General features: G+C 36.8%; 3 protein-coding genes and 2 pseudogenes across 3 annotated transcripts; 3 read left to right on the top strand and 2 right to left on the bottom strand.

Annotated features, from left to right (window-relative positions):
• Positions 1-19: 19 nt before the first annotated feature.
• On the bottom strand, positions 20-465 carry LOC112600364 (histone H2B-like). The gene has a single exon (XM_025347553.1). It carries the CDS (start codon positions 416-418, stop codon positions 38-40), a length of 381 nt encoding a protein of 126 aa, XP_025203338.1. The 5' UTR covers positions 419-465; the 3' UTR covers positions 20-37.
• A 336-nt stretch (positions 466-801) lies between these two features.
• On the top strand, positions 802-1182 carry LOC112600367 (annotated as a pseudogene).
• A 1422-nt stretch (positions 1183-2604) lies between these two features.
• LOC112600363 lies at positions 2605-3364 on the top strand (annotated as a pseudogene).
• A 374-nt stretch (positions 3365-3738) lies between these two features.
• On the bottom strand, positions 3739-4147 carry LOC112600365 (histone H4). The gene has a single exon (XM_025347555.1). The coding sequence runs from the start codon at positions 4097-4099 to the stop codon at positions 3788-3790; it is 312 nt and encodes a 103-aa protein (XP_025203340.1). The 5' UTR covers positions 4100-4147; the 3' UTR covers positions 3739-3787.
• Positions 4148-4339: 192 nt separating this feature from the next.
• Positions 4340-4797, top strand: LOC112600366 (histone H3). Its single transcript, XM_025347556.1, has one exon. It carries the CDS (start codon positions 4358-4360, stop codon positions 4766-4768), a length of 411 nt encoding a protein of 136 aa, XP_025203341.1. The 5' UTR covers positions 4340-4357; the 3' UTR covers positions 4769-4797.
• Positions 4798-14966: the final 10169 nt, after the last annotated feature.

Below are 14966 nucleotides of genomic sequence, written 5' to 3'. Positions count from 1 at the left end.
TTTTAAGGTGTTTTAAAAACTAACGAATGTGTCAAAATTATTTAGAGCTGGTGTATTTAGTGACGGCTTTAGTTCCTTCACTGACGGCGTGCTTGGCCAATTCACCGGGCAACAGAAGTCTCACAGCAGTTTGGATTTCCCGACTGGTGATGGTAGAGCGTTTGTTGTAATGGGCCAGACGACTGGATTCGGCGGCGATGCGCTCGAACAGATCGTTGACAAAACTGTTCATGATGCTCATGGCCTTCGAGGAGACGCCAGTGTCGGGGTGTACTTGCTTCAGCACTTTGTAGATGTAGATGGCGTACGATTCTTTCCTCTTGGGCTTGCGTTTCTTGTCGGACTTAGCGATGTTTTTCTGTGCCTTGCCGGACGATTTCTTCATCGCTTTTCCTGCGGATTTACCACCTGGAGCCATGATTGATGGATTTATTCGGTGTGAACTGGTAGTTTACAATTGGACACTTGAAACATGAATGATACTGAATCCTCGAAAACGATGATATATATTTAAAATCTAAGGAGATAACTCGTTCGATTATTGGCTAAAATGTAATAAATGTAATAAAATAAATAGTTTATATTAGAGGCTACTTATTGTTAAAAATAATCCTTTTTATATCATTAAATATAAATATTATGACGATTGAAAACAACATGGTTTTTAATTAACTTTACAGTAAACGGTATCACGATATATTATTATGTTATATTTATTTAACCAATGGAAGCACTGTAATCCAATTCTCTACTATATAAACACCACGCCGGTCTAAAACTATATCATTTGGGATTCAAACGTATCGCAGTACAGTCGTTCAAACGAATTTACAAACATGAGCGGAAGAGACAAAGCTGGAAAATCGAAGGGAGGTAAATCCAAGACCAGGTCGTCCCGTGCTGGACTCCAGTTTCCGGTCGGTCGTATGTATCCACCGTCTGTTGAGAAAGGGAAACTATGCCGAACGCGTCGGACCCGGAGCACCCGTGTACCTGGCCGCCGTCATGGAATACTTGGCTACTGAAGTCTTGGAATTGGCCGGTAACGCCACCCGTGACAACAAGAAGTCTCGTATCATTCCCAGACACTTGCAATTGGCCATCAGAATATTGCAATTTGCTTTGGTTGAACGGCCGGTGGCCTATGTAGAGCACCAGGCTAAGCCTTTTCACTCTGTTTGAGATGAATAACTGATTAATTATTTTATGTGTCTATGCTAGTCGTGCTAGGTGAGGGTATTTGCTTTGAGATAGCTTGTGTCCCAGGGACCTCGTAAGGTTCAGGGCTTCACTTCTGAAAGGCGGAATACCCGTAGAGTTAGCAGGTTTCTGTTTGTAGTTAGGTAGTGGGCGCCGGTCATGGTTCGTAGAGCTATGTTTTGGAAGACTTCGATTTTGGTCCACGTGTGTTGGCCGATGAGGTGTCTCCAAATTTGTGCCGCGATAATACTATCTGGCCATCAGAAACGACGAGGAGTTGAACAAACTGTTGTCCGGTGTTACCATCGCTCAAGGCGGTGTGTTGCCCAACATCCAAGCTGTTCTTTTGCCAAAAAGACCGAAAAAAAAGTCTAGACTTACTGTCACTAGATTTTTTATTAAAAAGGCTCTTTTCAGGGCCACCAAGTTTAACTATTATAAATATACATCAAAATTATCTATTTCGTTAATTACCGCTATATTCGATATTTTCAAACTTAAAAAAACCTCTAATCTCATCTACTTCAATTTCGTATCTTATGGTTATTAAAGGATTTAATTTTTTTAGCGCTCCGGGGCCGGACTTTTCTAATTCGACCAATACGATGCTAAATAATATGCTCGGTATAATATTGTTAATTTCCTGAGAATACGTGGAATAGTTCATGATTAACAATAAAATTATATCCTTTGATCATCATATCTGACGGCAGTGACGGGTGTGGCCGATCATATTTACAGACATATAATTAAGTCTTCAGATTATTTTCTATTTTGACTACTAATCATTAATTGAAATGAATGGTTCCCCTCAATTATACAATGTGATAATAATATATAAAATATATATATATTTTTCGATAATTAAATCTAAAATCAAACCTTTATTATACAGTGTGTTCACGCTAAGAGGTACCACTAAATATTTCAGTTGGATGATTTCGTACTGAAATGGGGTTTTCGCTGAATGACAAATAGTACTTACATACACATTTTTAGATAAATTTCAAATTTTTAACACTTTCGATATGCGCATGCGCGATACAACTTACTTTTTTTTAAATGGTTATACCATTTTTTTTTTACATATTCGGATAGAGTATTTTTTCTAAACAATTTTTGTATAAAAAGTTTTTTTCTAATTACGATATTGGCATATGAAATTTAATGATGAAATTTAATATTTATGAGTAATTTGTTCTTGACGAAATTTAAAACTAAATTCAACTTATTTTTACTTATTACTAGTTATTAGTATCCAATATTGTTAAATACCTGTTTGCACACAGATAAGATATAAATAAACACTTTTTTAATCGTAGTAATCGTAAATAAGATAGCTAATTGAAGGTAATGAAAACTATAAAATTGTACACATTTTGAATTTCGAAAAACGACGCTGGAATGGCCATTGTCCACGGGATCACACAAATGGAAATTATCAAATAAATGTTCCATATACACCGCAGAAGCCCTAGCCATTCTCAAAGCCATCGAGTTTGTCGCTAATCACACAGAAGTCAGTCAGGCCATAATTCTAAGCGATTCCCTTTCCAGCCTTATCAGCCTCAAGAGAATCATTTGAAACCCACTGACATAGTAAGAAAAATACACAATTCATACATCAAAGCCACTCTCTCTGGTAAACACATAACTTATATGTGGATACCCGGACACTGCAATATAGCAGGCAACGAGTGCGCCGATAAGGCTGCCAAACTTGCCCACTCATCCGTTAACGCCCCTTTAGCCATGGACTTCTCGTACCAAGATGCCAAAAGAGCCATAGCCAAAGATACGCTCGCCCAATGGGACAACAAATGGGTGAAATTATCGTCAAAACTTCACGAGATCAAAAGAACCACCCTCCCCTGGCCTTTTCCCGAAAACATAACAAGGAAACAAGAGACCACCATCACCCGTCTAAGGATAGGGCACACCCACATTACTCACCAACACCTCATGAAAAAAGAAGAGCCACCAGTCTGCACCTGCTGCGGCGTTCACCTTACCATCAAACACATCCTCACTGAATGCCAGAGCTATGACAAGGACAGAAAAGATGCAGACCTGTCCGACCAGCTCTCCGAGTCACTGAATCCATCCAACTTAAAAAAATATTTTAGAATTTATCCACAACTCAAAATTAATAAACAAAATTTAAAAATTATCTATTTCACCACATATCCATGTATCATATAATGCTAAGTATGTAAATTAATGTTGTATATAATAATGTAACCTGTAACTTAACCTGTAATTTATGTCAGTCCAATGGCCTCAGCTGCCGCGGACTTAATTTAATAATAATAATAATAATTAGTACGAGACCAGTAATACAATAAATAGATTACTAATGAAATGTTTTCACTTGTCATTACACGCACAATTAATTTAAATAGAAGAACATTTATAAGAAGTTAGGTTAGGAATACTCACAAACCAGTCGAGTTGTTTGCAGTTGCCAGTATTGCCTGTCTCATAAGAGTAATAATAATATTTGAGGTGATCAAATTAAATTAAGTCGTGTGGTGGCCCTGAAAAGGGCCTTTTTAAGATATTTTTGAACAAAAGGGTGTAAAAGGGATTAACCTCCAAAACCATATAGAGTGCGGCCTTGACGTTTGAGAGCATAGACTACGTCCATGGCGGTGACGGTCTTCCTCTTGGCGTGCTCTGTGTATGTGACGGCGTCACGAATTACGTTTTCCAAAAATACTTTCAACACTCCACGGGTCTCTTCGTAGATCAAGCCGGAAATACGTTTTACTCCGCCACGGCGAGCTAACCGACGGATGGCTGGCTTGGTGATTCCCTGGATGTTGTCACGCAACACTTTACGATGACGTTTGGCGCCTCCTTTTCCAAGACCTTTTCCTCCTTTACCGCGACCGGTCATGTTGAATTTTTGTAGTTTCTAGTTTTTCGTGGAGACTTGAAGCTTCGAGAGCTGTACGTTGACTAATGCGGCTATAACGCCTGTCGTCATATTTAAACGTTTCACTGTACGCTCGCAGCCAATCGAAATGCACAATCCGCCAAGAACCGACCAATGGGAGGAATGGATATGATCCCGTAATGTGTATAAATATTGGTATAGTATTGGTAGCTAGTCACTACTCGTTTTAATCACAAATCTCAAAAACCTAACGAAATTATGGCACGTACCAAGCAAACCGCCCGCAAGTCGACCGGAGGCAAGGCGCCTAGGAAGCAGCTGGCCACCAAAGCCGCACGAAAGAGCGCACCCGCTACCGGTGGCGTTAAAAAACCCCATCGTTACCGCCCGGGAACCGTCGCTCTCCGTGAGATACGTCGTTACCAAAAGAGCACGGAATTGTTGATCCGCAAACTGCCGTTCCAACGTTTGGTCCGTGAAATCGCCCAAGACTTCAAGACCGACTTGCGATTCCAGAGCTCCGCCGTCATGGCATTGCAGGAAGCGAGCGAGGCATATTTAGTCGGTCTTTTCGAAGACACTAATTTATGCGCCATCCACGCTAAACGTGTCACGATTATGCCGAAAGACATTCAATTGGCCCGTCGTATCCGTGGAGAACGTGCATAATTTTTCATCGTTTAATAAAACAAATCCATTAAAAAGGCCCTTTTCAGGGCCACCAAAAACGTATACTTGAAAGTTATTAACAATAATTACTTCCATCAACGACCACAATAAATTATGTACTTCCGATAAGAATCGATTACATGTTGAAATTTACATAATATAAGTGTTTCATATTCTTATTTTTTCGCATTATATATTGGTACAACGCCGATTATATAACTTATCCAATTCGTGTTCTTACGGACATTTTAATAATTTACAAAATGTACAATTTTTAAAGCTACGAGTACATGATTAAAATTCGAATAATTTCATATTTTCATGTGAAAATATTCAGTGGCGTATATCGAACTTTTGTCCTTTACACACTAATATAACGATAAGTGGATCATAATTCAAAGATTAGCAACATTAATATAAGAATTGGTAATGTTTCCGCAGAAAATTAATTCAATCCACATCTGAATGGTAGTAAAATTATTTTGATAATAATATAGTCAATCAACTTTTGTCCAGAAAATTTATTTTAATATTTTTATTTCGTAGCGTTATATGTATTTATTGGCTAAATTTCACATTTGGAAATCAGATGTAAGTTATATGATTTCGTTTTCACAAAACATTGTGATCTTGGAGACGTTACCGACTACCTATTTACTAACTAAATAACTATAGTGCCACTGGTCGGGAAGTTAAAATATGTTTTGGTTCAGAAAACAGCCATTTTAGTATAGATCACAATACCTATTATGGTAGTTGATAAAATTATGATTTACCTATTACGATGTTTTACATTAATACGTTCATCACTTTGAGCTGGTATAGGTAGTTTGTGAAAATATCAATATCAATAACAAAATCAGAAAAAAATTAAATCGATATCACATAAAAAAAATATAGGAATTTTAAAGTCGAATCCAGTACCTATTATTATTTTGAAATCAGAAAAAATAATATCGACGAGCAAAATATATTATTATACCGAAATATTCAATTTTCTGTATAATACTATTCGTCTGAATAGTAGACGTCTAATATTAAATCGTTTGTAATTTCATCAAGAATTCTTTATATTTACAAATTTCTGTTCAAGTTTTAGATAATTTGTAAATAACACTATTTAAAATTGTATTGTTAATTACCCAATACCTACCATTCACTCGAGTATGATCGTTGTTGGTAGAAGTTAAGACCCCTTACTATTTAATTAATCAAAAACGACCAAAACTATATCAACATAGTTAGAGATCTTGGACGTAAGTATTGTATAAAATTGTTAAAAACAATTGCAAGACAAATTTATGACCTTGAGAAGGACCTTTTATTGTAGTTCTAACGTGTTTTACATGCTTATATGGGATATAGTTAATAATGACTAATAAATAGATGTATAATATTATATTATGCGTGGTGGAAAGGAAATATTTAGACTTTCTTTTTGGTCTTTTTTGGCAAAAGAACGGCTTGGATGTTGCCAATTGCAAATGCCTGGGGATGATACGAGACTTCTTGTTGTCACGCGCTGCGTTACCGGCCAATTCCAAGACTTCAGCTGCCAAGTACACAGGGGTTCCGGCTTCAACATCTATTCACTATCTATAACAAATCATTTGACATTATGTTATTTTAAATTATTGGCTTTTACCACTATTAAAATTTATTTATATTTATTAAACATGACTCTCAAATAGTAATATTTTAGATCTTAGAAATTGAAATCATAAATATTATAAGTTTTTAAAATTTTGAAATTTAATAATTTTTTTATAACCCATACTTGGAAAAAATTCTATCAAAAAGTTCTTCACCACATATGTTGACTATTCGTTTGGATTATTTCAGATTGATTACAGTATCATAACAATATTATACACAATTAGTATGATACAAACAAAGAGTTTTATATTCAGTGATATTGTCTAGGGTCTAGGTATTCAATATGTGGTCATATTACAATGCACGGATATACTCGTAGATTATACATTACTATATATACCCATGGTCAGATGTTTTTTTTTCATGCAAAACTTAAAATCGTAAATACCTAAGTCAAATCCAGGAAATCTATTTGAAATAATATAAAATTGTGCAAACTTCAAAAAATTGTAAAAAAAAAACAACAAAATATTTTTCATTTTTTTTTCAAACATGTATAAAAAATCATTTCAACAAAATTACTATTTCGATTTTTTAAATATCAAATAGAAAATTTTTATATCTTCATTATTCTAAAAAAAAAAAAACACTACTTTAAATGTAATTTAGATGCATCTTTTCGTGTGTTTAACAAGTTTTTCCGGATTTTACCTCAGAGACACTTTGCTCTTTTATATACCTCTTCCGGACGAAAGACCAGGGTGAGCTCTCGGGAGCCAGACACACCGAAAACCCGTCTTGGGCGCAATCTCACCTTAAGTTCTATATAGAGCTGCTACCGCAGCCAGGACCTGACGGTTTCTCGGCTGAATCAAACTCCTTCTACCAAGGCGTTACTCCCTCAACCACCACGAGTTTTTCCGCAAATGCAGTGATCCCGTCACGGCAGCGCAAGTCCTCGATGAACACCCGCGCGCGCAAAGCAAACCTCGCCATCCTAAGCATCAGGATGCTATTAGCGAGCTTAGGTGAGGAATAACAATTTTACTGACGATAGGTCTGCATTTCCATCCAAAGTTCATTATCGTCATAATAAAGGTTATAATACATATATTTAAAATTATTCAATTTAAAATGATATGGCAAGACCCCTCGACCGTCGATAACGATTGTACGGGAAAACCATCTACTTACAAAGTAATCAGCATACACATTACACATATTAAAACATAATATAATTGGTACAAATATATAATATATAACGTTGCCACAAAAGACAAAAAACTCTTATTTTTGGTAAAAATTGCTAAAGGCATGATAATTAATACATAATAATTCATCAAACATAATTTTAAATCAATTTTGTCATTTTTAGTGATGATAATAATTTAATTATTGGAATCAACTACAATAAGTAAATAAAAAAATAATTACAAAGTACAGACCTTATTATAAATATATTCTATTTTGAGTTTATAATATTTTTATGTTTACAATGATAAGTACCGAATTAGGAATTTTCATGACTAAGTAATACTAATTATCACCAATTTTAGTCAATACTCGGAACTCGGAAATTATATTTGTAGTTTTGACTATTGTATACATAATATACTAAAATTGATTAGATATTTCAGTATAATATAAATTATATTAATCGAAGAACAATTATTCAAAGTATTGCATTTAGAGTTATACATAAGCATAACTGATTGGTTATGACTTATGCCATAATGTTTTAATTTATAATAATTTAATAACAACATACCAATTTAATTTAATAAATTTATTGTTTGAATAATTCTTTGTTTATATATTTTAGTTTCAGTAAAATTTCAAAAATTTAGACAATTAATTGTATTAGAATATATTAATTTTTTAAAAATTTGACTATCTCGTATTAATATGCGTTCTGCTGAAATGATACTTTATTATATAAATGATAAGGAAAATAGACGGGTGAGGATAATTTTTTTTTTTTTTAATTATTTAAAACAAAAATTTAACGCAACAACCGAGTTAAGTCATATGACTCGTATGTGATTTTTGTGGTTGAATAAAATCAATTCAGTGAAGTGATATTTTTTGTATTGAGAGATTTTAAATGCGGGATTAATAAAATTACTATAAATAAACTATGTAGATTGGATATTGTAACTCTAGTAACTCCAATCTATGTTTAAACTTAATATGTAACGTCAAGTTAATTGTCATACAAATATTTGCATCGCGAAGCGTAAACTCTGATAGGTTAACCGCTCCTAACATAATTTAAATAGTACTAGATATCATTTATTACTCACTGAAACACGTGTGTACCTTTTACGATCGCGTGTGCGTTTTTATCAGCTCCCGATAGCATAGTGCAATTACGACGGTGTTGTTTGTGTGCGAAAAAACTACTATTGTCTACGACGACGTTGTACTGTTGAAACTAGTCTGTTCTGTTACATTTATGACGTTTAAACCAATGAACTGACGACGTATGGTGTTTGGTTGATAATATATACAATCAGTTTACATTGACCGCTGTCATACAAACTCCGCCGTATACGAAAGCTCAAACAAACCAATGAAAACCGACGACCTAAATGTGCTGTCAAATGGCAACCGTTGGTTTATTGTGGCAGGCGACCTAAACGCCAAATACCCACTCTGGCACAGTCGTTGCTCAAACGCCGCCGGCACTATATTATATAACCACGCACTAAATGATGACTACGCCGTCAAAGCCCCAGACACACCAACGTTCCCCAGCTACTATTGGTCACAGACCGGACGTCTTAGATATAGCGCTAATCCGTCTCCAACAACTTTCCTCCGAACACAATCCAGTACTACTTATGCTCTCTGACTCTCTAATCACCTCCTCACCACCACAAAACTCAAGATGCGTTAACTGGACCAAATATATAGCCATAACTGATTCTCTTTCTCCGTCGATGAACCAGCCAATCAGAACTCCTCAGGACATTGATGCAGCGCTCGACCGTTTCACCTCGAACATTGTAAGTGCTATTAACGACAGCACGTACACAAAAAACAACAGGGCATTTAAAAGCACTTTACCTCCCGAAATCATTAAGGAAATCGAAATCAAAAACCGTCTACGCCGCGAATGGCAACGTTTCCGTGATCCATTGGTCAAACGTCGTCTGAACTGCAAAATAAAATTTATACGTCTCATCCTTAAAACTCACCGTGCCGACGAATGGGATCACTTCCTCGATACCCTGGACGCCAAAGACGGTTCGATTTACAAGTTAAATAAGAAACTCCTAAACAAAACCCCTGCGGTTCACCCGCTAATTGGCCCAAACGGACTTACGTACAAGGATGAAGAAAAGGTCGAATTATTTGCTGACACATATGAACGCCAATTCAAGCCTACTACAGGCCCAGACATACCAGAAGTAAACACCTTCATTCATTCTCTTCGGTAATCCACACAAACTGCCTGTTAAACATCACCTGGTACCGTACAACAAATAATCAATCGAATCTCAAAACGCAAAGCACCTGGCGCAGACTCCATCACTAATATAGCTACCAAACTCCTACCCCGGAAGTCAGTTTTGCTCCTCACTCACATACTTAACGGTTGTTTACGTATTGGGTACTTCCCAACAGCATGGAAGCATGCAATCGTCATAACTATCCCCAAACCAGGGAAGGACCACCATCATCCAGTCAACTACCGCCCTATCGCACTATTATCCTCCCTCTCAAAAATATTTGAACGGGTTGTTTTGGCGAAACTTAATGTTGCGATTTGTTCCAAAATTAGAAATGAACAATTCGCTTTTCGTCCACAACATTCTACAACCCACCAGCTAGTCGGTCTAATCGACCAATTGGTAGCAAATTCAAACAACAATCTGCGCACAGCCGCCGTCTTCCTTGATATCGAAAAAGCATTCGATCGTGTTTGGCACTCGGGGTTACTGTACAAGCTTCATATCTTGGGCACCCCTACCCCACTGTTAAATATAATAAAATCATTCCTGACTGACCGCACATTCTCTGTAAGATTAAACACCACCTTATCTAGCAGCAGGCCGGTATATTCAGGTGTACCTCAAGGCTCCTGTCTTTCGCCAACACTATATCTAGCTTACACTAACGACGTCCCCCTCAACCAAAACGCCCGGCTTTACCTATTCGCCGACGACACAATGTTCACCGCCTCGAATAAAAACCCCAAAATAGCAGCCATTCAATTACAAAAACAACTAAACATAACACTAACCTGGTACGACAAATGGCGTCTCAACATCAATGCTCATAAAACGGTTGCGGTCATGTTCAACGGTCCCAATAATTTCGCTTCGCATCACCTGAACATAAACGGTCACCAAATCCCCTGGTCTCCTACATCAAAATACCTCGGCGTAACCATCGATCGAAATCTCACGTTCTCAGCACATATTAAATCAACTGTCAAGAAAGCCACCGCCGTCCGCGGCATGCTCTATCCGGTCCTCAACCGCTCCAGCCCCATCCCCATAAAAACAAAACTTAATATACTACAACTGTATATTAAACCTATCCTATCTTACGCCGGTCCGGCGTGGGGACCACTAATATCAAAAGCAAATTGGCACAAACTCGAAGCCGTCCAAAACATCGGCCTCCGTACTATTACCTCCTCCCCATGGTTTGTAACAAATAAAATTATGCTATCTTCAACACGTACCTCCACCATCAAACAATCAATAATAACTAACTGTAAGAATCTATTCCACCGGAACACATACTCAACTTTCGCCCACATCCGCAGTCTTGGATGTGTAACCTATCAATCCACCTTAGCTACCGACCAAACCTCAAAATCCACCAAGCCTTGCCCGCTCTTATGGTGTAACTCTAACTAAAAAAAAAAAAATAATAATAATTCACCGCATATTATTCAACTCGTCATAGGCAAACGCCTGGAACGAGTTTATAGGCACTTCGCCGTTATATAAGCAATGCAATGCAATGCTACGGTATCGATCTATCGTCATTAGTGAATCTTATATCATCATCAAATCATTCAACGTGCAGCTCTCGAAGCATCAAGTCTCTCGACGCAAACGTAGTCGCACAGTCAACAGGGCACTAGCGCCCACTCATAGTCTCTCCTGCAGCCACCACGCTGCCACAGAGATCAAAATCAACAGGGCATCACGCATCAGCGCCCACAGGTAAGCCGTTGCTAGCAACGGGAGCTACCGCTTATAGCTGTCGTGGGGCCGCGCCCTCACATCGCCGCAGCATCCCACCCCACTTACCATCCAATACCCCCAATATAACGTTCTTTTCAGAGCGATAGGTAAAATACTGCCACTTTCGCGATGGGCGATCGCAAACCGCTTAAGCTAAAGGAGGTAGCGCCTCTGACACTGTACACAAACTTGCACGCCAACTCTCAGCGCTTCCCTCCACTTCACCACCACCAAATCTTCCGATTCCGTGACAATCGAGTCCCTTTCGGACTCAATCAACATGACATCCTGTACTTCCAACAAAGACCCTACCTTAACTGCGGTAACCAAACCCGCTTCACCATCCGTTCTTAAAAACAACAAAACTTCCGTACCAGAAATCACTACTTCCCAAACTTCTCCTGCAATCAAACCAAAAAACTCCAGCTCCTGGCGTGTAAGGTCGCCCCGGTGATCTACGCCCTCCCTAACCTTACCCCAAACTCAATGACCTCCAAGACATCAGCAAACAACAAAATCTCCATCCAGACATCAGACCCGTCCCAATTCCGGCTGATCCAAAGCACCCTATTATCCAATGGTACCGAATTCCACACATTTTCTCTCCCAGAAGAACGATCTGTCAAGGTCGTCCTGAAGAGAATCCCGGTCGACGAGATCAAACGGGAACTCGAAACCTCGGCTTTTCTACCTCATTCATCCGCCGTTTCGGCACTCCTGAAAAACCCATGCCCTTATGTCTTATCCACATTACCGCAGACCAAAAATCCAAGGATATCTTCCTCCTAAACAATCTGTTTTATATTTCCATCTCGGTAGAACCCCTAAAATCATCCGGCCCCTCCCAATGCTTCTCGTGCCAACGCTTCGGCCACGGCTCCCGAAATTGCGGACACCCACCGAGCTGTGTTAAATGTGCTGGCAACCATGCTGCCAAAGATTACAGTAAAACCCGTGAACAATCACCGACCTGCTGTAACTGCGGCGGCCCTCATACCGCCAATTTCCGTGGATATCCACACTTCCTAGATCAAAAGTCACTCCCACCACCAACCTCTGTCCCTATCATTCAAATACCACAAATCGCGCCGTCGCCAACGGTACAATCGTTCAGACCAAAGGTACCGGCGCTTCTGGACACTTTAAATTGCCGGTTGCCGAGGTCAAGCCGAAAAGCCGCGTAGCAAGAAGAAGAAACGGCCTTAAAAGGATCAAAGCCCTGAGCGTGAAGAGGAAATCGACGACCGCCAAAAAGTGAAGCCTGCGTCCGGTGAACGAGCTAAAATCAAGACGTGCCGCTAAACCAAGGCCTAAGCCCAAAAGTCGCCGACCAAAGCGAAAAGCCAGTCGTGTTAAACCCAAGGTGAAAAGACTCGACTAAGAAAATGTAGCGCCCAAGAAGAAGTAAAATTACTTCCCACATTTTAAACGGTCCTTTCAGGACCACCACTTATAATTTATTTTCCTTTATTAATATAAACCAAAGTAGGCAAAGATAGATGATAAACAAATCATCATTTCATTGCATGTATTACAAATTGCTGTCGCACAGGAGATACCTTATTATTTATAATTCATCGTTCGAGCACAATAAAATATTTGTTTACAAAAAATCATTCTAGTGGTGGTGACCCATGTCTTCTTATCCTTAAATATACTGTGTCTATACTCATTAGTCACTAATAATTTATTATTATGATAATTTAAGTTTATGAGTATTGATATTTGATATTAACTCAAGTCAAAGTTCAATATATTGTTAAGTTATCTACATATTATTACACATTAATTATAATACTTTATTTATGTATACAATTAGGTTGAAGATTTTAGCAATTAAAGAATATGTAATATGCATATATGAATTTTTAAAACAAGAAAATTCATTTAAATGTAGTCAAATACTGAATATAATGTATTTTATGTCATTATTTGAAATAAAATATTAAAATAAAATGACAGATAATAACATATTATTATAGTCAACTCGCTATATAATGAATTTTAAGAGACCGAGCGAAAAGTCCACTGTATCGAAAGTTTGTTACATCAAAAATATAAATTAACAAAATTCGTTTGAACAAGATTTAGAAAACCTAGATTTTATTAGATTTTATTTGTTACGTGCATCAATAGGTATTAGATTATTATTAAATATTTTATCAGATACATACATACATTCATATACTTCGTTTTAAGAGGGGACAAAATACATTTAATTTTCGTCATTGGTATCAAGAGATTTTCAAGGAACAACCGTTTTATTCGTTATGACGCCGAGATTTTCGTTATTCCATGAGTCGATATGAAAACTTGAAAAGATTATCATCATTTTGATATTTTAATCTATATCTATGTAAATATTATGTTCTTATTTCTTAATAACACTATTAAATTCACTCAGACATATAAACAATATGTAGTAACAAAATATGCAAACTATGTAAAATTAAAAAGTTTTCTAGATTATAAGCATATTATTTAATATTATATAAAATCACCCATATTGTTTTTATGAGTTATGACTTATTTCTAGACGAGTATAAAAACATAGTAGACTTCTGCATAAATAATGTTTTGATACTTTTAACTATAATTGTTGTTAACAACTCGTATTTTATCCTACAGTTTTCACATTTACTTATTAGTTATTAATATTTTTAAATTATATCGAGTAAAAGTCTAACCACAATTTATTTATTTTATTGTTTATTTAATATTGACTCGTTGTCTGCCACTGACTGCCGTACAATGTACTATATTGTTATTTGTTTGGACGACGAACGAAAAATTTCATTAATATAATATGAAATCCTCAATTACATACATAATCGCAAATTCCAAGAGGCACATTTACAGATATATTTGAAAATACATAAAGAACTAAACTGAAATATTGATTTTGATTGATGTATTATTGCATTAACGACTAATGAGCAGTGGGGGGCGTTAGGTAGACAATGAAACATTGTCTACCCAAAATATCAAATATTTTAATTTTAAAATGAGTTGTTTATTATATGCTAATATATTATAAAAGTCTTTTATTTCTTCATAATTTTATAAATAAATGTATTTACACTGATTCGTCTCTATAGTGTGTCTGTGTGAGTAACGAGTGTGACTATATTATTAATAACTATAATTTTATTTATATCTTATCTATAACGTATCACATTCGTCGCCGTCAAAATCGGTTGAGACATATGATTGTTACTCACTATTGATCGACGGGCGTATAGATATAATAAACGGGAACGTAGTGGGTATTACCAAATTTATGTATGGAAGAGACATGTCTCAACGTAATATTCATATGAATTTAATTGTCATTCCGACTGTGATTAATGATAATGTTTAATAGCAATACGTAACTGAACGAAGCACAATGAGGT

The sequence above is a fragment of the Melanaphis sacchari genome, unplaced genomic scaffold (genome assembly GCF_002803265.2).
Source record: "Melanaphis sacchari strain LSU unplaced genomic scaffold, SCAv2.0 Contig648_pilon_pilon, whole genome shotgun sequence".
NCBI lineage: Eukaryota > Metazoa > Arthropoda > Insecta > Hemiptera > Aphididae > Melanaphis > Melanaphis sacchari.
This window is presented reverse-complemented; position numbering and strand designations above follow the sequence as displayed.

Bases quoted from the DNA above. Each gene is read 5' to 3' on its own strand.
- LOC112600364 (XM_025347553.1), bottom strand. From the start codon at position 418: ATGGCTCCAGGTGGTAAATCCGCAGGAAAAGCGATGAAGAAATCGTCC.
- LOC112600365 (XM_025347555.1), bottom strand. From the start codon at position 4,099: ATGACCGGTCGCGGTAAAGGAGGAAAAGGTCTTGGAAAAGGAGGCGCC.
- LOC112600366 (XM_025347556.1), top strand. From the start codon at position 4,358: ATGGCACGTACCAAGCAAACCGCCCGCAAGTCGACCGGAGGCAAGGCG.